This window comes from Staurois parvus, unplaced genomic scaffold (genome assembly GCF_062004578.1).
Source record: "Staurois parvus isolate SC_StPar_1 unplaced genomic scaffold, SC_StPar_1.0 ptg001193l, whole genome shotgun sequence".
NCBI classification, from domain to species: Eukaryota; Metazoa; Chordata; class Amphibia; order Anura; family Ranidae; genus Staurois; species Staurois parvus.
In genome coordinates this window covers 658,917-684,133 of record NW_028318989.1, presented here as the reverse complement: position 1 = coordinate 684,133, position 25,217 = coordinate 658,917, and the positions used below count along the sequence as shown (strand labels likewise).

Below are 25,217 nucleotides of genomic sequence, written 5' to 3'. Positions count from 1 at the left end.
TATGATTTTTGGTGTATTAGATATGTGAAGAATCATAGCTGGAGCCTAGTGCGGGGGTCAGTGTGGAAGTCAGCAACCTATAGATCGCCATCTACCAGTAAATCACAGTCTGGGCTTGCTGACCCAACATCCCAGAACAACAAACAGAGTGCAATGCAGAGGGACTACTAAAGATGGAGCTGTAGTAGGGAGAAAAAGCCGCATAAGCCGATGCCTCCTCTGTAGTGCTGGCTCCTGTCCCATGCGGAGTGATACCAACTGCACTCCACCTCTTATCCCAACTAGTGGTCTCCAGAGTGGTGAGATCAGCAGGAAAGAAGAGATCTTCAGGTCAGTGTGAAGCAATACACAGGGCATAATAGTATAGGTCTGCTTTCACACAGTTGTGCTGCGGTTTACCCACACCGTGGGTGCAAAGCAGTGACCCCGGAAGCTTTCCTGCGGATTTGCTGTGCTTAGCCATAGAATTCTACTATATCCTTAGTAACCCTAAGGGTGCCACTGCTGAATGCAACTAAGGGCTCCTTCACAAGTGCAGCAGAAGGTGAGAAGGAGATATGTTGCCTCCTCACCATGTGCTTTAAACCCATGATTGCCATGCAATGCACTTGATTGCAACACAGTAGTACGACAATTAGAGGTTTAAATCAGGCGTGAGGAGGCGACACTGTGCCCGGTGATCTTTGACTTTTTCCATGTTGTTCAGGTAGATCTCCAACTCTTTTAGGTTGCGTACCCCTGGTCTAGTGGATGCCCAGAGGGACCATGCCACTGCAGTAAACCATGGTAATGGTGCATGGGTCAAATCTGTACACCAGGCAGTTGGTGTCTAATGGGGCAGGCCATGCCAGGACAAACAAGGCAAATGGGACAATTTATCCATGCCTATTGCAATTCTTTTCAATATGCTGTAAGGGAGGGGACGACCAAAGCTGACATCTTGCCTAGGGCCCAATTCTGCTTTATTTAATCTCCGAGAACAATGCAGAAGGAGCAGAACCCCCCTAAGGCTGGTGAAAACACCCAAAATTCCACTGTAGTCAGGAATGGAGCCACAGACAACTCTGGGGAGATCTCACAAATGGAGGTCCCATGTGATAAAACAAGCCATTGAGTGATTCAGCTGACTAGTTCCCTTTCAAAACTAAAATAACTAAACTGTACCTTTAACCACTAGGCTTATAACACATGAATAAGTTACCGAGTCCCTGTAGCAAAGTGTCTGAAAAAGGTGCTGAATGGAAACACAGCGTGGGATCCAGATCACCAGGACAAGACAGGCTGCACCGGATTACCCCCAGCAGACCCTGCTCAGCCAGATCATTCATTAATCCTAGAAGAGAGCAGATTGTTAAAAGAGGTACACAGGTCAACTACAAGTCACCATTCACAGACTAAAGCTAACAGTGGTTATATCTTTTGCAGATTACACAATATGTCAAACAAATATATTATTACGAATTACTGTGCAAAAGTGGTTCTGTGATATGACCTGTAGCCTGTTTGTATAGTCAGTTATAATTATAGTGTGAGTAAATGCTGGCTAGACACACAGAAGTACAGTGGGGCAAAAAAGTATTTAGTCAGCCACCAATTGTGCAAGTTCTTCCACATGAAAGATGAGAGAGGCCTGTAATTGGCATCATAGGTAGACCTCAACTATGAGAGACAAAATGAGAAAAAAAATCCAGACAATCAAATTGGCTGATTTGGAAAGAATTTATTTGCAAATTATGGTGGAAAATAAGTATTTGGTCAATATCAAAAGTTCATGTCAATACTTTGTTATATATCCTTTGTTGGCAATGACAGAGGTCAAACGTTACCTGTAAGTCTTCACAAGGTTGGCGCACACTGTTGCTGGTATGTTGGCCTCTCTCATCTTTTTAAGTGGGAGAACTTGCACAATTGGTGGCTGACTAAATACTTTTTTGCCCCACTGTATGTTAAAATGCAGCATTGGGGAAGTTCTTACTGATCCCTTTTATGCGCAGAAAGAGAAATTGCAAAACATTTGGTACTATCGGCTAGTACAGATCTCGGCAGCCTAAAAACAGTGAGTGAACGATCTGCAAACTCAACACTTATAAACACTAATACAACTTAGTTTTGCTATTAGCACATGAAGACCAAAGATTATTCCAGGGGGACTGTGCAGGGGGCATGCTTGGGGGACTGAGAGAAGAGCAGCACCCTCTTTTCACCCTTCACTACTTCACCCAATGCCCTAAACCCCCCCCACTTTTATTTCCACACTGCCCCTCCTGCCACACCAGCTCTTCCAAAATGTTTGAAACATCCACTATTTCCTGGGTTACCTAACCCCCTACCTATACTTCATGTCTTGCTCTGATTTGCTACCTAATTTCTATATTCCCTATATTTTTTTTAAAGTTTTGGAATGCCGTGTACAGTTCTCAAGACAATATATTCCGAAAACTGTCTCATTCTTGTCTATATTTGTAATAGTTAGACAGTGCATTGTATTGTGTACATTCTTGTACTCTATTGTTGAATAGCAATCTGACCTTCCTGTACTTGACCTATGAAAAATAAGGGATTTAACCACCTTCCGTCCGGCCGTTGTATATAAACGGCCGGACGGTGGCAGTGCAGGGTCGGGTGGCCGTTTATAAATGACCTCCCCGCACCCTGCTTATGCGTGCTCCCTGGGAGACCACAGCACCACGATCCGGTGCCCGCTGTGTCCTCCGGACACAGTGGAACATCGATCGTCGTACGGGACCTCTGTGCGAGGTCCCGATCACGCGATCACCAATCAGTGATCACATGAATAGTAGTAAGCAAGATGTCACGTAGTGAAACCTGTGAAAGTTCACAGAGGTCACATGGTACAAGGCTATTCACAACAGCCTTGTACCATGTGACAAGCTGTGACCAATCACAACTCACACAGTAGTTCTTATTTGGCTACAGGAATATAGCCAGAGAGAAGGAGAAATAATTGCTTTTACAGCCTTTATGGGTGTAAAAGCAATCAGTGTTAACAAAAAAAAAAAATCTTCGTCACCCGCACAAGTAGTACAGTGTCACCATGGTGACACTGTACTGCTAGGGTAACAGTATGTAAAAAAAACAAAACCATAAATAATAATATAAAAAAAATAAAATAAAAATGTAAAAAAAATGTTTAAAAATTATAATTTTTGGTTATAAACTAATTTGGGTTACTTTTTTTACTAAAAAGATAACAGAATAAATTTTGGCCAAGATTTATGATGAAATATTATTTATTTGCAAATTTTATAAGAAAAACACTTTTTTCAAAATTTTTAGACATTTTCATTTACATAGCAAAAAAAAATAAAAATCCCAGTGGTGAATAAATACCACCAAAATAAAGTTTTATCTTTCTCAAAAAAATGCTAAAAAATTAATATGGGTAAAGTGTTGCATGACCGCGCAATTGTCATTCAAAGTTTGATAGCGCTGAAAGCTGAAAATTGTCCTGGACAGGAAGGGAGTAAAAGTGTCCGGACTGGAAGTGGTTAAGAAATGCAGGAATGGCACATGGCAGAAGTATACATTTAATAAGATGGACTCCCGGGTTTTTTTCTTTTTAGGAGACAGAGTCATTTTAAGCGTAGCATATGTAAGATAAAGATACATAAAATGACACTTGAAAGATAAAAAAACAAGTTAAAGGAGAAGTATGGCGAAAGCTTTTTTGGCCATACTGCTCTTGTGGGTCACAGGAGTACATTTACTTTTAGGCTCCCATGACCAAAAATCAGCTGACAGCAGGATATAGCCTGCTATCAGGTGATGTGGCTAGCCATGCCAGGCTGAGGAAGAATCCCAACAATATTGTCAGGATCTGCCCTGCTGTCCATTTGAGTGCTGGTGCTGCCTTTCAGCACACAGCTGAGAGCTGGAGCCAGCTGTACCTGCACCTTCCCCAGCCCCGTGCCCCAGTGAGCGCTGCAGTAGAAGAGTGGAAAGTGGTGACTGACAGTCACTGCTTTCCAGTCGGAACAGACTGAGAACTGAGCAATCAGCGCTCAATGTGATCACGCAGTTCTCAACTTTAGAGTCGGTGTGGGATAGCTGCAGCATTAAACAGATGTTACAGCATGGAAGGAAGTATGGATGTCTGTTTTTTAAAAAACCCCATACTTCTCCTTTAAGGTAAATGTAAACCCTAACTGAATGACATTTGGCTTGCTAAAGCCCTGCGTATCAAACAAAAGCCATTTATTTAAATAAAATACAGTTTGCACTTTTGTTGCACCTCAGTGCTACTGATCTTTTGCAGCCTCTTTGCACCAGCCACCTGTCTACATGCACTCTAGAGGTGGCTGCATAGCATTTCTGCATGGCGGGTTTCTGGATCATGACAACAGTTGGTCATATCTGCATAATATGTGTTGAAAATAGCCACTTGGAGTCTTCTTTGATAGCCCATGTGACAACTTAGGAGAAGAACTGGGAGACAGGGACAGAGCGTGGTCACCCTTTAACAGGAGGAGCCTAATCAAGGACCTTTATGGCAGATTTACCAACATTATTTTAATGAAAGTTGCATATTTAAAAAGATTGAACGTGACTTTTGACATTTTGTTAACATGATTATGAGATGTTAGTAATTGGGTTTAGATATCATTTAAAATGTTACTAATCCCATGACCCTGCATTCACTATATCTGGTCTCCCAGGACCCTGCATTCACTATATCTGGTCTCCCAGGACCCTGCATTCATTATATCTGAGCTCCCTGGACCCTGCATTCACTATATCCGGTCTCCCCGGACCCTGCATTCACTATATCTGATCTCCCCGGACCCTGCATTCACTACATCTGGTCTCCCAGGACCCTGCATTCACTATATCTGGTCTCCCAGGACCCTACATTCACTATATCCGGTCTCCCCGGACCCTGCATTCACTATATCTGATCTCCCCGGACCCTGCATTCACTATATCTGGTCTCCCTGGACTCTGCATTCACTATATCTGGTCTCCCTGGACTCTGCATTCACTACATCTGGTCTCCCCAGACCCTGCATTCACTATATCTGGTCTCCCCAGACCCTGCATTCACTATATCTGGTCTCCCTGGACTCTGAATTCACTATATCTGGTCTCCCTGGACCCTGCATTCACTATATCTGGTCTCCCTGGACCCTACATTCACTATATCCGGTCTCCCCGGACCCTGCATTCACTATATCTGCTCTCCCCGGACCCTGCATTCACTATATCCGGTCTCCCCGGACCCTGCATTCACTATATCCGGTCTCCCCGGACCCTGCATTCACTATATCCGGTCTCCCCGGACCCTGCATTCACTATATCTGGTCTCCCCGGACCCTGCATTCACTTTATCTGGTCTCCCAGGACCCTGCATTCACTATATCTGGTCTCCCAGGACCCTGCATTCACTATATCTGGTCTCCCCGGACCCTGCATTCACTATATCTGGTCTCCCCGGACCCTGCATTCACTATATCTGGTCTCCCACAGTACACGCAACATGGAAATGCAATTATTTTAGTAAATGTAAAATGTTAAATACCTTTTCTCATCAGCAGTTAGAGCAGTCTTGTGACTTATCAGTGTCCAGCAGAGCACTGGTTAAAGCTTGCAGAAGGAGTTTTCATTCTCCCCTGATTGTCCTTCGAGGCTGCATAACCCCTGACCCTCTGTCTGGACACTACTAAGTGGCCCTGTGCTGATCACATGTACTCTCCCAAGAAAAAAAAACTCACTAGCAATGCACACCAAACTGAGCATGTGCAGCTTGCCCTTAGGGCTCTGTTCTATCAATAGATGGATTGGGGACAGTAGAAGGCGGCAAGGATCAGAGAAGACAGGATCAAACGCCCTTTTTACTCAATCAGGAGGATTAACCCCTTAGGTTCCACAGTGAGTACAAGCATGCTTTACTGCATATACAGACTGATTGTACTGTTGCGGGTTTAGTAACACTGTAACACAAACAAATGAATAAAAGCATTTACATGGACTGACCTTGAACAAGGGATGGTGTGTGATGTCCAGCATTTTCCCTTCTAAGGAGGAGGAGCAAGCAGTGAAGGCGTGGCTCTGGGTGGGAGGTGCAAAATTCTCCCTCTGGTTGGGTTGAAGACTTATCAGGACAGAAGACTGCCACCTGTAATATAGTAATACCATGGACTATCCATCAACTTCCAATCAGTTTTGTTGTCAAATAACTAGCATTACAGTATGTTCAATACTACACCTGACTCAGAGACATGTTCATCATGGCAGCACGCTTAGAAGAGAAACGAAGATTTCGGAGGCCGTGAATGTGAAATCCTCGTTGGCAGCACGTGTGAATTATATCTCCATATGCATATGGTGGTATGGCAGGGGAGACTGCAAGAAATAGATCTCCTAGAGGAGCCAAGAAATAAATGACTATATTAATGTCAATATGCCTGACATTAGATGGCCAATCTGATAGATCAACAATACATTCTCCAAGACCAATCATGTTTTACCATCAACTATTGTAGATCAATGCTTTATGTATTTATATAGCTCCAACACATTCCAAAATATTTTAAAAAGGAAATAGGCCCTTCACATCAGTTCATGTGCTACACTAGCATACAGTCTGGTGTTCCTGTCATAGTCAGGGGAGGACTGACCATTTGGAAACTCGGGCACTGCCCGAGGGCCCGGGGTCAGTAGGGGGCCCCATGAGATGCCCCTGGTACCTTTTTCATAGGCTTTTTTGAGTTTGGCAAGGACACAGGGGCCCCATGATCCCCTATTGCCCGGGGGCCCCATGAGTTGTCAGTCCGCCCCTGGTCATAGTCATATATGTACGTCCGCCGCATGCTGGCTCCTTCCTCTAACCTATCACTGCTAAGGGCTCATGTACACTGCAGCTGATAAACTCACGTTCAGGAGCTTTTCTGCGTTTTTTTCAGCAGCCCCTGAACTCTCCCTAATGTTTTCCTATGTGTCCATGTACACATCGTCGTTTACAGGCAGTTGAGTTTACAAAAATAAATGGGAGTATCCTCCTACGCTTTATATAGATAAATCCCTATAATAACCCTATAATAATAGCTGCTGTCACTCGACTTAAACCAATAAGTGATCAATGTGTTTACATAAATTAGTGAAGCGCTGTAAATTTATTACCAATAAATAAATACTAAAGTATCTTTTATAACTAACTACTAGTGCTCTGTGATAAAAAAACTCATATACATATATATATCCTTCTAGTGAAAAATGCACAAACTTAAAGTGAAATGGTGGTGACAACTATACCATGTGCATATATAGTATTTAACCAAATTATTATACAATGTATTAACATATAATTGTGAATCACAAAAATAAAAAAACCATCCATGAATAATCAATATATGAAAACAAGTCCATGCAGGTGAAACTTCGTGAAAGAGTGATCTTCACTTCTAGTGCATAAATCCTCAAATGGCAGCAGTGCCTGCTCACCTCCCCACACTGACCCACACAGGGCCAAAAGGCTATTACTCTCCTCTGTATCAGATCCTCATATGCAGATTGCTCAGCCAGGGATCACAGGATAAATGTAGACTTCTCTATTCCACTCCACAACCCTGATGAAGTCACGACGCACGTGACGCAACGTGTCGGTACGCCATATCCGGTTTCAAGTTACGTCATTTCCGGTCACGTGGTGACGCACGTCCGGACGCAGTGGCCATATTGGTTTCCCCTGGGTACATGCAATACACCCATGGGATGGGGTGAAACGCTGATGTAACAAGGAATATATGTGAGTGCAATTTTTGTCTTTTATGCTGACCTTATTAAACATTATTCCACTATGGAAGGATTTTTCTTGTGTCTTGTATACTATTGAGTGGAGGTGGAGTGGAATAGAAAAGTCTACATTTATCCTGTGATCCCTGGATGAGCAATCTGCATATGAGGATCTGATACAGAGGAGAGTAAGAGCCTTTTGGCCCTGTGTGGGTCAGTGTGGGGAGGTGAGCAGGCACTGCTGCCATTTGAGGATTTATGCACTAGAAGTGAAGATCACTCTTTCACGAAGTTTCACTTGCATGGACTTGTTTTCATATATTGATTATTCACGGATGTTTTTTTTTATTTTTGTGATTCACAGTTATATGGTAATACATTGTATAATAATTTGATTAAATACTATATATGCTCATGGTATAGTTGTCACCACCATTTCACTTTAAGTTTGTGCATTTTTCACTAGAAGGATATATATATGTATATGAGTTTTTTTATCACAGAGCGCTAGTAGTTAGTTATAAAAGATACTTTAGTTTTTATTTATTGGTAATAAATTTACAGCGCTTCACTAATTTATGTAAACAAGTTGAGTTTACAGTAGTTTTTTTTTATGCACCAAACTTGCGTTCAGGAGTAGATTTTAGTGGCGTTTCAAACGCCAAATGCTTGTAAACACGGTTAACCGCGTTTATAAGCGCTTGCGTTTACAAGCGTTTTTTTAACTGTTCCATGTCCAGATGCTCTCCAGAGCCTTTTTTCATTATTAGAAATGCAGGCAAAGCGTTTTCCATGTATTCAAATGGACCCGGTACACCAGCGCAGCCAGTTCCAGGTTTCATGTGAAAGAAAAAAATGGTAGAACGTGCCGCATTATGCTCATGATGGGATCCATAGTGAATACAACCAGAAAAGACCGGTCATCTCAACACATACTGCTCTCTCTGCTTCTGCTCTCTCTATTTCTCTAAAAATGTCTGAAATAGTACATTTTTTACTGTTTTTCAGTGCCTTCTGGGCATTTGGGAAGGTCTCCTGAGGTTATCTTTTAAAAACGCTTCAAAATGCAAACACACATAAACGCAGTATGCAAAAGATTTTCCAGCAGTCAGTTTCCATCATTCAGAAGAGTTTTCCAAACGCCCCGTGTACATGAGCCCTAAGTCTTGCATCGATGCAGAGGGTGGGAGCAAGGAGCCAGTTTGTGGTGGGGGACATAAGCAACAAATGATCCTGAAAGTGTTGAATACCGAAGAGGCTATCCAAATCTGCAGTGCTGGAACAAATCTGAGGTTGGGGAAATGGGCTGCCATAGGGGTGTGTATATGTTGTCTTCTACTGCAGGGGATTTGCTGGATTTAATTCTTAGACACACGCTCTTAAATCACCTCCATAGTGCTGTATTGTAAAAATAAAGGGCGGAGAGGTAGATGTGTATTTCTTCATTGCTATTTATGGACGGCGCTTCAAAAAACACATTCGGGTGACCAGTGAGCCATAATTGGTTGTGATGTGAGCTATCACTGGACAACTCAGATCACAGTCACGATGTACAGAGCCAACCAAAGTGGCTCTCCACCTTGTGCTTGCTGTGAACCAAATCAGTGCTAGGAGTGTTTACAAACAGTCATCCTAGGTTCCCTTCCTCCACTGTGAATAGGCTGAAAGTTTGTAAACACAGCAGGAAGCAGGACCAGCAGATTGAAGATGAAGCTGTCCGAAAGCACCACTAGTCACCAAGAATGAGATTGCTTCTTTATATAACAGATGTTTTGCTGAGTGCAGCTTCCACTTCTTAAACTACGTAGTTTACCAGAATGCAACAAGCTGGACCAGCATCCATCTACTCCACAGTGGAAGCCTAATGAGTGCCTTAAATGGAACGGTGCATGTATTTTTCTGTTTGTATCCATGTCTATGGATAGCTTAGGAGGAATGAATTCACACCGTTGCCTAGGTTCTTCACACCATTGCTTTGGTTCTGCTGTCTACTTACATGCCACACCAAATTTAGGACACTGACTGGTTACATCATTACCAATGAAATACCCTTGATAAAGGAATCCCTAAGTGCTATGGGTTTTCTAAAGAAAAACCGATAGCTGTCTCTGGCTGAATATTTCAGGCATGATATGTCTGGCTGAATGCTTGGACTGGGCCATTACAAAGTAAGGAAAGGGGTATTTGTAGACTGAAGCATGAGTTACTGAGATCTGTTAACAGTGCATTTTTTTACAACACAAGCTAAGAAGAAACACGCTGGATCAATAATGACAAAACAATATTCACTTGCACTCTCTTATGCACCCGACTATAAAAAATAAATATTTTTTTTAGTCCTAAGCATAAAGAAAACAAAATATATAAGTAAGGAAAGGGGTATTTGTAGACTGAAGCATGAGTTACTGAGGTCTGTTAACAATGCATTTTTTTGCAACACAAGCTAAGGAGAAACACGCTGGATCAATAATGACAAAACAATATTCACTTGCACTCTCTTATTCACCCGACTATAAAAATAAATATTTTTTTTAGTCCTAAGCATAAAGAAAACAAAATATATAAGTAAGGAAAGGGGTATTTGTAGACTGAAGCATGAGTTACTGAGGTCTGTTAACAATGCATTTTTTTGCAACACAAGCTAAGGAGAAACACGCTGGATCAATAATGACAAAACAATATTCACTTGCACTCTCTTATTCATTTGACTATAAAAAATAAATATTTTTTTTAGTCCTAAGCATAAAGAAAACAAAATATATACAAAACCAATAGTCATTCCATTTAATTTGATCTACATCCTTCCATGGCCATCACTATGGCTCAGAAGGTGATGGCCACACCCCTGTCCTGAAAACGCATTGACACATAACGCTTACCCTGAGTTGTGGCGGTCAACAAAGCAGCAGGACGGCACAAATGGGATTCCTGCGCAATGCAATGTTTTTCTGTGAGGCTCTGAGATCTGAGAGAGACATTAAACCAGAATGACAATTCTTCCACATATAACAACACAGCTTCATAAAACGGTTTCTGCAAATATAGACTTTTATTACCTCCCTCTAGGTGGATTCTGAATGCCGATCTTCATACTGTCATTACTTTGTATTCTCCCCCCAAACCACAGGCTCAGGTCTCTCAGAATACATCCCGAGGTACGGGAATAATGCAGTAGAGGCTTCTCTTTTGTCTGACCATAAACTGCACTCAGCGAATTCTGGTCTGTCAGGCGGGCAAGCATGGGATCACAAGGGCCCGATATGTTCCCCCAAAGTTCCAATGCAAAAGGCCCGCGCAGAGCCAAAGCCAGGAAAGGAGGGTCCTGCGTGTCTCCAATGGCATTAGAATTCAGGTCTAAAAACAGAGAAAATGTACTATCAATTATAACTGAATCTGATCGAACCTCCAGCAAGATAATCAGAGCGATTACATACCTTTACCAAAGTCAGACTGGAGAGTAGAGGATTGTGGGTAAAGCAGTCTTAGACCACAGACATCCAGCCCCGCTGTGAGGATAAGATGGAGGGTGTGGTGAAATGCAATGGGGCATCGCAGTAAAGTGTCAAACAATACGACGGGCACCACCTGAGCAGAGAATGTGAATGTAAAAGTGAGAAAATTAAAGGGTATGCAAATCCTAACAAGGAACTTCTCTCATTTAGTCCCTTCTGCTCTGTTAAAGCTGAAATCTGGGTGAAATAAACAACTGGTCTTCCACTGTTCTTCAAGAGCTAAATGCACATTTTTGTTTAGGGAAGATAAAAAGCGGTTTAGACCTGGATAACATATGTGCGTTCCCGCGGGCCGCGTTTTGCGCGGGCACAAGAGCCCATTCATTTGAATGGACTCCTGTGCCCCGGGACACGCAGGGAAGAAGTCCCTACACTTCTTTGGAAACCGCAGCCCGCACGGGAACCTCGGTTGACAGTGCGGTTGCGATTTACCGTGCGGGCGGCGTGCCATTAGAATTAATGGCACCCACCTGCGGGACCGATTTCTTCTGTGTGGGTGGTGTGGCTGCACAGATGTTTGTGCAGATCTGCAGCGGCACCACCCGCACATATGTGAACCTAGCCTTAAGGGTTCTTTCACACAGGGAGTGGTAAAAACAGGAAGCTGAACCGTGGTTTTACCATCTCCTGGCCGCACACCAAAATCTTAACATTACAACCTGACAGGGCTGTTCACATACAGCAGCATTTTTATAGCAGGCTACAGACTTTGACAGGCAGCAGTGCCTGTCTAATGTGCTCATTAAGATCAAGGGGGCTGCACCACTGCGACTGCGTTGCATGTTGGTTCTACATTGTATGGGAGAACTCCAGAGTGCCTGCAATCAATGGAGTGGTGAAGGAAAGTGGCTTCATGAAGCTAGGAGAAAGCCTGCCGGAGTTAGGAATAAGGTGGGTAACACTGCTTCTTATGTTCTCCCCCACCCCCAGAGAAAAAAAATGAGCATTTAACACCAGAGTGCCTGCAACCAATGGAGTGGTAAAGGAAAGTGGCTTCATGAAGCTAGGAGAAAGCCTGCCGGAGTTAGGAATAAGGTGGGTAAAACTGCTTCTTATGTTCACCCCCAGAGAAGAAAAATGAGCATTTAACCCCTTGTATTGTGGGAGAACCCCACAGCAAAGGTAACCTGTCATTCTAGTAAATAAGAAAAGTATCAGAGGCTCATAAATATCATATATCGCTAGACGTATATTCTCTGCCCAGTAACCAAAAAACAGGCGTACAAAAAAGGAAACGTGAAAAGAGATTCTCAAAAAAGTGTTTACATTATGGACAGAATGCGATACTAGAAGTAGTTCCAGAAATTATGTTTTATTACACAATACACATGTGGACAATTAAGGTAAATACCTCAGTTCATCATCACCTCAGTATGAGATAATACAAAAACAGACCTAAAAATCACATAAAAGCAACATCAAGACCGGTCTTTGTAATAATGTGCTGCAGACATAGTGCTAACTACCTGTCTAATATATTTGCAGCACCGACACATTGGCTACACCACCATGCAGGAAGTGTATCAAAAAATGGTACCATATCAGCATAATATGCATAGCAATAATGGCTGATGACGAGCACCAAGTGACAATAATGTTGTTACCCATAAACCTAACCAGGCAATGTGGGTGAAAAACTGTAAAAGCATATAGGGATGTGGTAGTCTCTGTAGTAACCAGATAGGTATTTACAGTATTATTAAAGGCAAGAGTAGGTGGAGTAACTTTTCATTCTACCCAGAGTTCACTTATACCATTGACCAGGGGCGGACTGACCATTTGGAAACTGGGGCACTGCCCGAGGGCCCAGGGTCAGTAGGGGGCCCCATGAGATGCCCCTGGTACCTTTTTCATAGGCTTTTTTGAGATTGGGCAAGGACACAGGGGCCCCATGATCCTCTATTGCCCGGGGGCCCCATGAGTTGTCAGTCCGCCCCTGCCATTGAGAGAATTTGTTATATCTGTACAAAAGAACCTGCTGATCTTTCCAGAAATCTTGTCCAGCTGATGACTTCCCATCTTCCTCAGTCTTATACAGAGCACACATAATGGAGAATAGAAGATGATCCTGAAAGTGTCGAATACCGAAGAGGCTATCCAAACCTGCAGTGCTGGAACAAAATGTGAGGTTGGGGAAATGGGCTGCCATAGGGGTGAGTATATGTTCTCTTCTACTGCAGGGGATTTGCTGGATTTAATTCTTAGACACACGCTCTTAAACAGGGGCGGACTGACAACTCATGGGGCCCCCGGGCAATAGGGGATCATGGGGCCCCTGTGTCCTTGCCCAAACTCAAAAAAGCCTATGAAAAAGGTACCAGGGGCATCTCATGGGGCCCCCTACTGACCCCGGGCCCTCGGGCAGTGCCCGGGTTTCCAAATGGTCAGTCCGCCCCTGCTCTTAAATCACCTCCATACTGCTGTATTATAAAAATAAAGGGTGGAGAGGTGGATGTGTATTTCTTCATTGCTATTTATGAACGGCGCTTCAAAAAACACATTCGTGTGACCAGTGAGCCATAATTGGCTGTGATGTGAGCTGTCACTGGACAACTCAGATCACAGCCACAATGTACAGAGCCAATCAGACTGGGGGTTTCTGTAGTCCTCTCCTAGCCTGATCATGCTGCTTCTCCATAGATACAGTACGGCAAGGCAGCATTGTCACCCTTGGAGAGGGAGTATGTTAGGATCATCAGGCAAGAATAAAGGAAATAGAAGTTTGAAAAAAGAGAAACAAATGCAGCCATCCCAACTAAGGACTTGAATGCTTCAATTTCTAACATTTCTGTTCTTGAGATTAGATATGCTTTAAGTTACTTTTTCCTCTTTTACGTTAATTGTTCATCTTTGTTCACAGCAAGAGTTTTGGTGCACGAGAGAATCCTCACCTCTGTGTCATTGTCTGTTGGGATGTTAACAGAAAGAGGACACAGCTTCTCTTCAGTCTCCAGTGTCTGCCAGAAGAACCCAGATGATGATGAGAACACTTTATTCACTGCCTGATAAGAAAACAGAATTTTTTATAACAGATGAATTGCAAAAATAGAATCAGTGGTAGCATCACATGTACTATATCTATATCACTAATGGTACCCCAACGCGCTAAAAGTTTGTTGCTGAATTTAAGTGGAAGTAAAGGCAATTCTTATATCAAGCAGTTTTCATATATCTGGTACTAAATATTTGTGATATAAAATTCGGTATCCACAATTATATCTATAATAATCTGTGATATATTAAACACCCTATATATTGACACTTAAAAGTCCCAATTTCACCCTTGAAAGTCCAAAATTGTAAATAATAAACCTTTCCAGTGTCAGTGAAAATATTTCAAAAACTCCAAAAAATTCCAAAAATTATTCATCCAAGTTCTGATTCATAATCACTGTGCATCTCCAAGAATGCCATATACCTCCAAAAGAAAAAAAAATGGATAGTGTATTATCCTCAGTATAACAGTGATTAATCATATTTAAATATATTTAAATCCACAAAACTTTTTTTGTGCAAACAAAAAACACTCAAAGACGTGAGCAACACGTGAAATAGTGAAGCACTCTGTGTACACTTCTATATACACATTCCTCTGTGAACACTTCTTGGTGGCTGAATTACATATCATTACCCTAAATAGGTATTAAAGAGCCTCCAGAATTAATAATCCAGTGGATTCTCACTCCCAACAGAAAATATCTCCCAGAATTAACTTCAGATCCCAAGTTATCCCTTCCTTCCACTCATGCCTTCATTTCTCACAATGCCATTCATAGATAGAAGAAATAATAGCCATATAGTGTAATATATTCCATTAAAAAAAGATCCAGACTTTAATTTATGTGCTTTATGTGCTTACATTCGTAAAATGGTTAAAACGCATATATTCCCATTTCCCAACCACGAGCAGAGTGTGCCAAAGTGTAGAATAACCTCACTTACGATGGCCGCGCCGCCACTTCCGGTTCTCGTGCAACGTCCAACATCACGTCCCTTGACGCGTTTCGTCACTTCCTGATTTCCTCATCAAGGAATAATACACTATCCAGTTTTTTTTTTTTTTTTTTTCTTTTGGAGGTATACGGCATTCTTGGAGATACACGGTGATTATGAATCAGAACTTTGATGAATAATTTTTGGAATTTGTTGGAATTTTTGAAATATTTTCACTGATACTAGAAAGGTTTATTATTTACAATTTTGGCACTAAATATTGCTTTGCGTTTGGCAAACAGTTCCTACAGGCTGTAACGGAGGCACTCCAATAAAATAGCAGTGACTAGTTAAACAACGGTCTCTATATGGTACATCATTTTATTTAGGAGCTGGGCCCAGTGGACATGCCTAAGGAGCAAATTGGTAATGATACTCCGATTAGAAAAAAACTAGTTTATCAACATAGAGGATGTGCCCAGAAATTTACAAAAGTCTGGGATGCCTGGTTGGGGACACTGGGTTTAGCATCAGCACAATTAGTTAAGGACAGGCTGTTAAGCAGTGGGATCCCTTCAGGTCTACTGTGAGATATTTATTGTCCCATCGACCCTTGAATGGGAATTGGAGGTATAGCTGTATACATACGGTAAAACTCTGCTTTTGGCAAACGTTGGATTAGACATTTTAACTACTATATTGCACGTGGATGAGCTGAGGAGGTTTGACTCTCAGAGTTCAGTTCAGAAGAAGGCTGATTTTTATTCAATTGTTAAAAATCATTTTGGTTTTATATTTTATGTTATTTTAATTACCTTCTGTTTTTTTCTCAGCCTGTTTTGTAATCTGTTTTTTTTTCCCTCTTTTTTTAAAAAAAAAAAAAGGATTTGGAAAATGGTGTGATCTGGAATCTATGTTTATATCTTCGGTATACAGGACTTTGTACCCCTTTTACATTATAACGATGTAACTTGTTGACACTAAAGCCACACTCCGTTGGAGATTGTGGTTGTATGATTATATGCATACAGTACATGGATCCATTCTTCAATCAATAAAAAAAGATCTGATTTAAAAAAAAAAAAAATTAGCGAATCGGACTTGCCTAGGGTGAAATTGTTTTACTGGCTCCAATTGCCACCCCATCTACATTGCCTAGCTAAAGAAAGGTTGAGGATTCTTCTGTTATGACACCATCTGTGTGAGAACTACGCTGGTTATATGGGAAGAATCTCTGCTCTACCCAGTTAGTTGATTCCCCAATAAGCCATCTCACCCTTTGATATGGGAGCAGGACTTGGACACTCTTGTAGAACCAGAGCACTGGTCCATGTAGACTGATAGAATGTATGAGGGCATTTTAAATTTGCCTCTGGCGCAGGCAAATTTTAAAGTCTTCTCTAGATGGTATTTAGTACTATCTAGTGTCGAGAAAATGTATCCCATCTCCCAACTGCTTTCCAAAGTGTGGCCAAAGAGGGATGTGTTCTATGGGTAGTGTTCAAATATGCAGCAATGTTGGTCCTGTGATATAAATGTTTCTCCCTGCCTGTCAGCAGTAACCGTACACTGTGCATGTGCAGCTCAGCATACGTTTTTCGATACCTTCTGTGTGCTGTGATGATGTGACTCCTGTGGGCATGCGCAGGAGTGACACCATTGCACTCTGACCATTCAAGTGGCCGAACAGACTAAACCTGGAGGGAAAAATCGGAAAAAGATGGAAATGCCCATGACCGCAGACAATGCTGACAGATCAGCTCTGGAGGGCATCGTTTCACAGGTAAGCCTGCCTTAATCTGCTAATATGCAGTGCATGCTAGTTCATTATGGCATAAGGCTGGGTACACACTGGTGTGCTATGGTTTGACAGTAACACAAGTATGTCTGAGGATCATGGGAATTTCTAGTCGTGGTCCCATTCACTCCATTTAGGTCGCACTTTTTGACGTGTCTACTGAAAGTGCACCAAATATCCTGCATGCTAATTTTTAGTGCATTTTCAGAAAATGAAACAAAAAAATGGACATAAACCACACATATATGCATTCTGCGGTAAGATCACAGCGCACCAATGTGAACCTGGCCTGAAGCTCATAGTGGCCCATTTAATTTAAAAATTAAAAAAAAAAGAGCAGGGTTTCATTTCGCTTTAAAACACTAGTAGAATTTCTTTTGAAATATTTCATTTTATGAATGTTCCATCAATTTTCTCATTGTTGTTGGGATCAAATTGACCTTTATTTTCAAACGCAGTGACAAGAAAATTCGAAGGAGCAGGATAGACGTTTTTCTTCAACAAACAAGTTACTAATAATGTACGTGGTTTTTGTTCATGAGAGTCCATTCACTTCAAAATCGAAATGTTGAAAGCAAACTAAATTTTGAATTGCTTTCATATGGCATTAGTCAAGTTGTCGAATGTACTGGTAATTTTTGTACAAACGATTGTACAAATTTTGTATGACCAGCATTAGAGCCTTCAGTCACCCTAGGTTCACATCTGTGCGGGTGGTGCTGCTGCGGATCTGCACGAAAATCCGTGCAGCCGCACCACCCGCACAGAGAAATACGGACCTGCGGGCAGGTGCCATTAGTTCTAATGGCACACCACCCACACTGGAAAACGCAACCGTACTGGGAACCGAGGTTTCCGTGTGGGCTGCGTTTTCCAAATAAGTACAGGGACTTCTTTCCCTGCGTGTCACGGGGCACGGGGGTCCATTCAAATGAATAGGCTCTCGTGTTCGTGCAAAACGCGGCCCGTACGGCCGCATAGATGTGAACCGGGGGTTATAGAGCATCACCCTGCTGATATGATGGACAGCAGTCTACTTTAATGCAAGAACATAGGCATAAATATCAAGTAGGCAATGGGGTTTATTTACTAAAGCTGGTTCTAGCAGAATCTTGTGCACTTCTGTATGGAAACCAATCAGCTAACAAGTTTTATTACTAAAGCCTAATTGATCAAGCTAAAGTTAAAAAGCTGATTAGCTACAGTACAGCTGATTGTGCACAGGTGTACAACATTCTGAGTGAGCCAGCTTTAGGCTGGCCATAGATTATACAATTTTCTTGAGACTTTTGCTTTTGATTTTCCAAAAACAATAAAATAGGAGGTCAAACCTGAGCAACACTTTCAATTGTATCCAGTTAGGCCGGCCCTTGCACTACATAGTTGAAAGTAAATCTAAAGGAAATTGGGTGGAAATTAGACAGAAAATTGTATAATGTATGGCCAAACCTTAGTAAATCTACCCCAATGTATGGTTATATATTTACCTTGAGCCCGGGTTCACACTTATGCAGTGCGAAATTTGCACCGGTTTCTGTGCAATTTCCGCACCGCATCATAATCGCACCCCGTTCACACGAACCATTGTGGGTGTGTATTTTAATTTAACAACACCCCGCGGTGCGATGTGCAGATTCAGACCACATGGGTGTGAACACCAAATGTGATCCGATTCTGGTGCGGGTTAAAAAAGGGTCCTGCACTTTTTTGGAGAGGATGCAGTGCGATTTGAGCCATACAAAATGTATGGCTCAAATCGCACCACACAGAATTAGCATTTGATTTGCACAGGAATGTGGTGCGGTTCCTGTGCGAATCACATGCGATGTGCCACACTGCATCAGTGTGAACCAGGGCTTATTGTACAGTGGTTAGTGGCAGTCATGCCTAACAGAGATATCTGCTTACAACCTATGTATATCATACTGCCTTTTTAGATTTGTTGGTCGTGGTTGGATAATTGATAGCATTGGATACAAGCCATTCATAATGTGTAGTGCTCCCTTTGAAATTAATAAAAATCATTGAAAGTAAAAAAAGGCAGTAATCCTTCCACTTCTAATGCCACTACATTGGCTGGTAGGGGAAAACTCCAGTGGAATCAGGACCTCTCCCTCCACCCATAAAAGCTGATGGACAGTAGAGAACTTCCCTGTCACCCGTTTTCAGAGCAAGTCTTCTCCACGTGTTGTGACTGCAATTCCTTACCTCTGGGTCAGGATTGAGTACTGCGATGCTACTCAATCTCACAGCTGGAACATCCACGCTCAATGTGAAGAGCTGACCCTGCAGCTGATGACTAAGTTCCTCTCTCCACCAGGTGACGCTCTGCAGAGTGGTGTGCGACAGGTAAAGCGACATCTGCTGGTAGAAACTGGAGGTTCCTCGTAGGCGGTCCTTGCCCTGGATCAAAATAACAGGCTTTACTAAAAACACCCTGCACAACTGCAGTAACAGGAACATGGAGGTAAGACGATGAAAATGAAGACTTTCCTTTTCTGAGACTGCAATTGGGCTATAAAGGATACCTGTACTGAATATTCAGAATGACATTGCTGACCTCTGAAAATGATATCTGCCTGGCTGTCCCTGGCTTTGACACCTTCTGACTCTCTAAACTAGAGCAAGCTTGCAGCAAACAGTCAGATCTACTTATTTCAGGTTAGTATCCAGTGGCGTATTTAGGTTTTTTGCTGCCCTAGGCAACAAAAAAATCAGACCCCTCCCCCCGGCGGGGAAAGCCTGACACCGACCAACACCAGACCCCCTTTCCCCCCCCGAAAAAGCCTGACAGTGACCAACAACACCCCTGCCCACTAACACCACCAACCCCCCCCCGGTAACAGAGAGAAAGACACTCACCTTCACAGCTCCAGACATCCCCAGGAATGAGAGTCGAGCTCTGAATACACCATCAAGCAGCCCACAGCCTCTTTTGGATCCCACCTGGTCCCCATGCCGCATATGTTCTTTTACCTGAGGGGGAGGGTGCTGCCCTCCTGAAAAATGCCACCCTAGGCAAATGCCTTGTTTGCCTTGTGGTAAATATGCCCCCGTTAGTATCCCAATGACAGGTAGCATTTCTTACCTTAGGCCTATGGGCTTCAGCTTGTATAAGAGCAGTACGAACAGCAAGCTTTTACAAAGCATTTGCAAAGCTTTGTTGAAGCTTTTAAAGCACCGTTCAACTCTAGTTTGTAAATATTGAACACAAATCCTAATGGGATTGTTGATTGCCACTTTAAGCAAGCTGCTAGCAGGCTTTCCACAAGCTTCAAGAAGCGCTGAAGCTTGCTAGCTGCTTGCTTAAAGTGGCAATCAACACTTTCATTAGGATCTGTGTTCAACATTTACAAACTGGAGTTGAATAGTATTTTAAAAGCTTCAACAAAGCTTGCTGAAAGCTCTGCAAATGCTTTGTCAAAGCTTGCTGTTCACACTGCTCTTATACAAGCTGAAAATGACCTTAGAAAAGTCATCACAAGGTGCCTTAGTTACCAGATAGAGGATTTACTGCATAACAAAATGTATCTGGTAACTAAGGCATCTTATGATGACTATTCTCAGGCCATTTTCAGCTTATTTAAGAGCAGTGTGAACAAGCTTTTGTGAGCAAGCTTTGACAAAGCATTTGTAGAGCTTTCAGCAAGCTTTGTGCCTAATAAAAAAAAAAATACTCCCATCCTGTGGCTGATCCTCAAAGCCATGACTTTATTTTTACCTTGTGCTTTCGGATTTTGGGACTTGGGTGAGTGCCTACATGCCTGGGTGACACACAAGCGTAAAGTGCCAGTCCTTCCTCCCTCCACACTTGTTGAAGTCCCAACACCTGGAAAGGGGCCTCTGCCTCACCTTGAAGATTTAATGGTGACACCTGAAGAGAACAGAACCAGAAAAAACAAGAAATAGGACAACCAAAACTGAATTTGGAAGAAGCATTGACCACAGTTGTCATTTTACACACTGATCTAGTATGAGATATAGCCGAGCTTGGATGTTTTTCTTCATAATAAAAGGCTTCCGTCTGGAGTGCAGGGACTGCTTTTCAATCATTTAAAAAAAGGTACACTTTTTTTTTTAGGATACTATTGATGTATCTTGTGACACATCAGGAATTTATTCCTGCAGACTTGTAAAGTTAATGTCCGATTAAAGGGCAACTACAGCCAAACTGTTAAAGAGTAACTCCATGTTTATTGAGAAATATAACATTGCCCTCTGGGTGACTTATGTACATTTTAACAAACATTGTTGCAGATTCCATCCTTTCGTTGTTCTGAAGAAATAGCTGTTTGTTTGTCTGTGTCCATGTGCAAAATTAGTGTGAATGGGAGGAACTTCCATAATTATCAGCTGCTGCAATTGCAGGGTTCTAATTAAGAAAGTGGCAGAGTCAGCATCCCTTTAGACGTGATTTCCTTTTGGGAGTATCTCACCAAAAATGACATTTTTGTTGCAGGGATGCCCAAAATCTGACTTGTAGGTTACTGCAGACTTCTGGGAAAATAACTGAGCCAATCACACAAGCAGGAAATGACATTTCTGGGGGAGTTCTATACACCATCTGTGTATAGAATGTCTCCAGAAGTGCAGACTTCTGGGAAAATAATTGAGCCAATCACACAAGCAGGAAATTACATTTCTGGGGGAGTTCTATACACCATCTATGTATAGAATGTCTCCAGAAGTGCAGACTTCTGGGAAAATAATTGAGCCAATCACACAAGCAGGAAATTACATTTCTGGGGGAGTTCTATACACCATCTATGTATAGAATGTCTCCAGTTTGCCATATTGCATTTTCAGATAACTACAGAGCTGCAGACTGAAAAGAAACTGTATTTATTAATAACATTTAATTACAATATGACTTGAGTCACAATCTATATCCTATATTATTATTTTTTTATTTGCCATTTTTTTTCCCACAAAAGTGGAGTTACCTTTTAAACATGCAATTGAAACACACATATGTGAATAATTTTTTAAACAAAAAATGTGTAATTCTGCACAGAAAAAGCTTCAGGTCTGCAAAATCAGTCCTGTCACATCACCTCCTGTCTGCTTCATGATTAAAAAAACTGAAATCTAATAAATGAAAGGGACTGGACAGGGACAGTCACACTGTGGGGGAAAGGGCTCTACTTGACATGCTACATCTTTAAATGCACACTGTGAGAAAGTCACAGCGTTCAGTAAATTCATTTCAGTACATGAGAGGAGCCTGTACAACTGCAAGACTGATGGTAAAGATAGAGCTCATCTATAAGCAATCTCACTCACCAGGGTAATGAGCCAGACAAGCAAAGCGTGGTAGATGTTTGCCTGTGAGAGGGAAGAGGCTGGAAATCGACCACTGTGTTGGGCTGGTGTAACTGTTTGACCGCAACTAGACAGCCGCATAGTGAGGAGTAACATTTCCTCCCTGCTACACACAGGTAATGTGTCCATTTCTGGGCTGTATGATGCTTCCTGTAAAATACAACATACATGGTTTACTTTGCAAGTTAAAGTCAAGTATCCAGAGTCACCCAATGAGTGAACCCACTCAAACGATTTTCCAAAAATAACACAGTATTAAAAGAGACGTTGAGTTTTTTTTTTTCTAGAAATCATACTTACCTAGGTGGATACAGCATATGTCTGATGCTGCATCTGTCCCCCGCCAGCTCTAAGACTGAGAACTGAGCGATCAAAGAGCGTTGATCGTTCAGTTATCAGTGCTCTATGAGCAGAGAGCTGGTGACTGTCAGTCACCCCTCTCTGCTCTGTCCCCCTCCCCATCACTGGAGCGCTGGGCTGTGGAGGGAGCTGCTGGCTCAGGCTGTCAGTGAACGCTGGTGCCGGTCCAGACATCTAGACTTTAAAGTTGGGATCTTTCCCCAGCCTGGACTGGCTAAGTGACGTCAGCCGGCAGCAGACTTTAGCTCACTGTCACCTGAAACAGGACAGGACTGCAGAATGAACTGCACTCACACGCTGTGATCCACAGGAGAAGTACAGCCAAACAAGCTCTGGCTGTACTTCCTCTTTAAGCTCAGCGCTTTACAATATAAAGGGAGACAATACAGCAAAAATACAGATCAATACAAGAGGGATAGGAGGGCTCTGCTCCTTGGAGCTTACAATCTAAGAGGGACTAGCACTATCACATGGCAGGAAAAAGAGTTTCTTTATATTAAGAAGTACTGGGTACTTTTTTTGCTCCTGGCAGCTAAAATGAGCAGCAGACTAGTAAAGGTAAAATAATGGTAGGGAGGCATTAAAGTGATTCTGTTGCTTCTACCTGCATGGTCAAGGGACAGATTTTTTTTACCCTGTGGAAAAATTACTCCAATAAACAAAAGGCTGTAGCAGATAGTGTTCTACAAGTGCTGTCCTAAATATCTACCAAGGTACCTCTTTGCCCTATCAACATGCACAGTTATACTGAGAATGAAGCAGTGTGAGTAGTCCTAGGCTAATGCCAACATTGTAAAAGGGTAGTATTTGCATATGCATATTGGAGGCCCTTTGACATGTTGGAGGTACATGGCTTATATAAACTGGAAGACCAAGACATGACCAAGTGGTTTTCAGCTAGTTTCTGTTTACCAGTAGCTTCACCTGCTAATTCTACCCTCCCATGTACAATCCTAGCCTTCTGACCTGCCCCTTGATCTTTGCCAGCCTGATGTGACCTCAGCCTGCCTATTTGACTCTGGTTACTGCCTTGATCCTCTGCTGCTCAACCGTCACTGCCCTTGGCTTGTATTCTCAAAGCTGTTTCTGCTTCTTGATTTGCTATCCCCACTGCCCAGCTGTTACCAACCTCAGCTTGTGTTCCCCAACTTCATTCCGGTCTTCTGGTTTGGTACTTCATTTCCTGAATGTTACCCACCTCAGCCTGTGTCTTGGCTACATTCCTTACTGTCAATGTTCTCAGAGCACACGTTCCTAGAATGAGCTCAAAAGTAGAGGGTGCTGCAGCAACTGCCAACTGGAGACTGGGGACATCACAGATCAATGCACATATTTGCCAGCACGCCATAGATCATCTGAAGCTTTTAATGAAGAATGATCACATCACAAAGGACAATGAGTAGTGTGATGATCACATCACAAGGGACAATGAGTAGTGTGATGATCACATCACAAGGGACAAAGTGCAACGTTTCAGAGCCACACATGACCCCTTCGTCAGGCATGTGGGCAGCTCCAGAACATTGCACTTGGTCATTTGTGACGTGATCAGTCTTCAGCAAAAGCTTTGGACGACACTTGATGATCTGTGCTGTGTTGGCTACATTCCTGCCACCTGCACTGCCACCCCATGTTCCGGTATCTTGCTCTTGCCCAGTGGTCTACAGTCATCTGGCCCACGCTCCTCACAGCCACACAGATCTGGTCCTGCCTGCAACACCATCACTCATGCCACTCCATATCCTCATATTCCTCGTCACCACTTATATGGACAAGAGGTGCAATAAAATCCCCCATCACTGTTGTCTCCATCAGGTTTTGTCATTGTTCCATCACTGTTGTCTCCATCAGGTTTTGTCATTGTTCCATTACCGTTGTCTCCATCCGGTTTTGTCATTGTTCCATCACTGTTGTCTCCATCAGGTGTTGTCATTGTTCCATCACTGTTGTCTCCATCAGGTTTTGTCATTGTTCCATCACTGTTGTCTCTATCAGGTTTTGTCATTGTTCCATCACCATTGTCTCCATCAGGTTTTATCATTGTTCCATCACCATTGTCTCCATTAGGTTTTGTCATTGTTCCATCACCATTGTCTCCATCAGGTTTTGTCATTGTTCCATCACTGTTGTCTCCATCAGGTTTTGTCATTGTTCCATCACTGTTGTCTCCATCAGGTTTTGTCATTGTTCCATCACTGTTGTCTCCATCAGGTTTTGTCATTGTTCCATCACTGTTGTCTCCATCAGGATTTGTCATTGTTCCATCACCATTGTCTCCATCAGGTTTTGACATTGTTCCATCACCGTTGTCTCTATCAGGTTTTGTCATGGTTCCATCACCATTGTCTCCATCAGGGATTTTCATTGTTCCATCACTGTTGTCTCTATCAGGTTTTGACATTGTTCCATCACTGTTGTCTCTATCAGGTTTTGTCATGGTTCCATCACCATTGTCTCCATCAGGGTTTTTCATTGTTCCATCACTGTTGTCTCCACCAGGTTTTGTCATTGTTCCATCACCATTGTCTCCATCAGGTTTTTTC

The 25,217-nt window shown here is 42.5% G+C and overlaps 1 protein-coding gene across 1 annotated transcript in view; it reads right to left on the bottom strand.

The window, feature by feature from the left end:
* Nucleotides 1-25,217, bottom strand: part of LOC149438318 (dynein axonemal assembly factor 8-like) — a 163,782-nt gene that overhangs the window by 106,964 nt on the left and 31,601 nt on the right. Inside the window, exons 10-19 of the mRNA XM_089659979.1 lie at nucleotides 22,276-22,464; nucleotides 20,714-20,866; nucleotides 19,201-19,395; nucleotides 14,153-14,263; nucleotides 11,184-11,334; nucleotides 10,806-11,103; nucleotides 10,629-10,714; nucleotides 6,224-6,378; nucleotides 5,992-6,133; nucleotides 1,202-1,333 (exon numbers count right to left, since the gene is read on the bottom strand). Of these exons, the coding sequence (XP_089516105.1) occupies nucleotides 1,202-1,333; nucleotides 5,992-6,133; nucleotides 6,224-6,378; nucleotides 10,629-10,714; nucleotides 10,806-11,103; nucleotides 11,184-11,334; nucleotides 14,153-14,263; nucleotides 19,201-19,395; nucleotides 20,714-20,866; nucleotides 22,276-22,464 (1,612 nt within the window). The remainder of the gene's footprint in view (nucleotides 1-1,201; nucleotides 1,334-5,991; nucleotides 6,134-6,223; nucleotides 6,379-10,628; nucleotides 10,715-10,805; nucleotides 11,104-11,183; nucleotides 11,335-14,152; nucleotides 14,264-19,200; nucleotides 19,396-20,713; nucleotides 20,867-22,275; nucleotides 22,465-25,217) is intronic.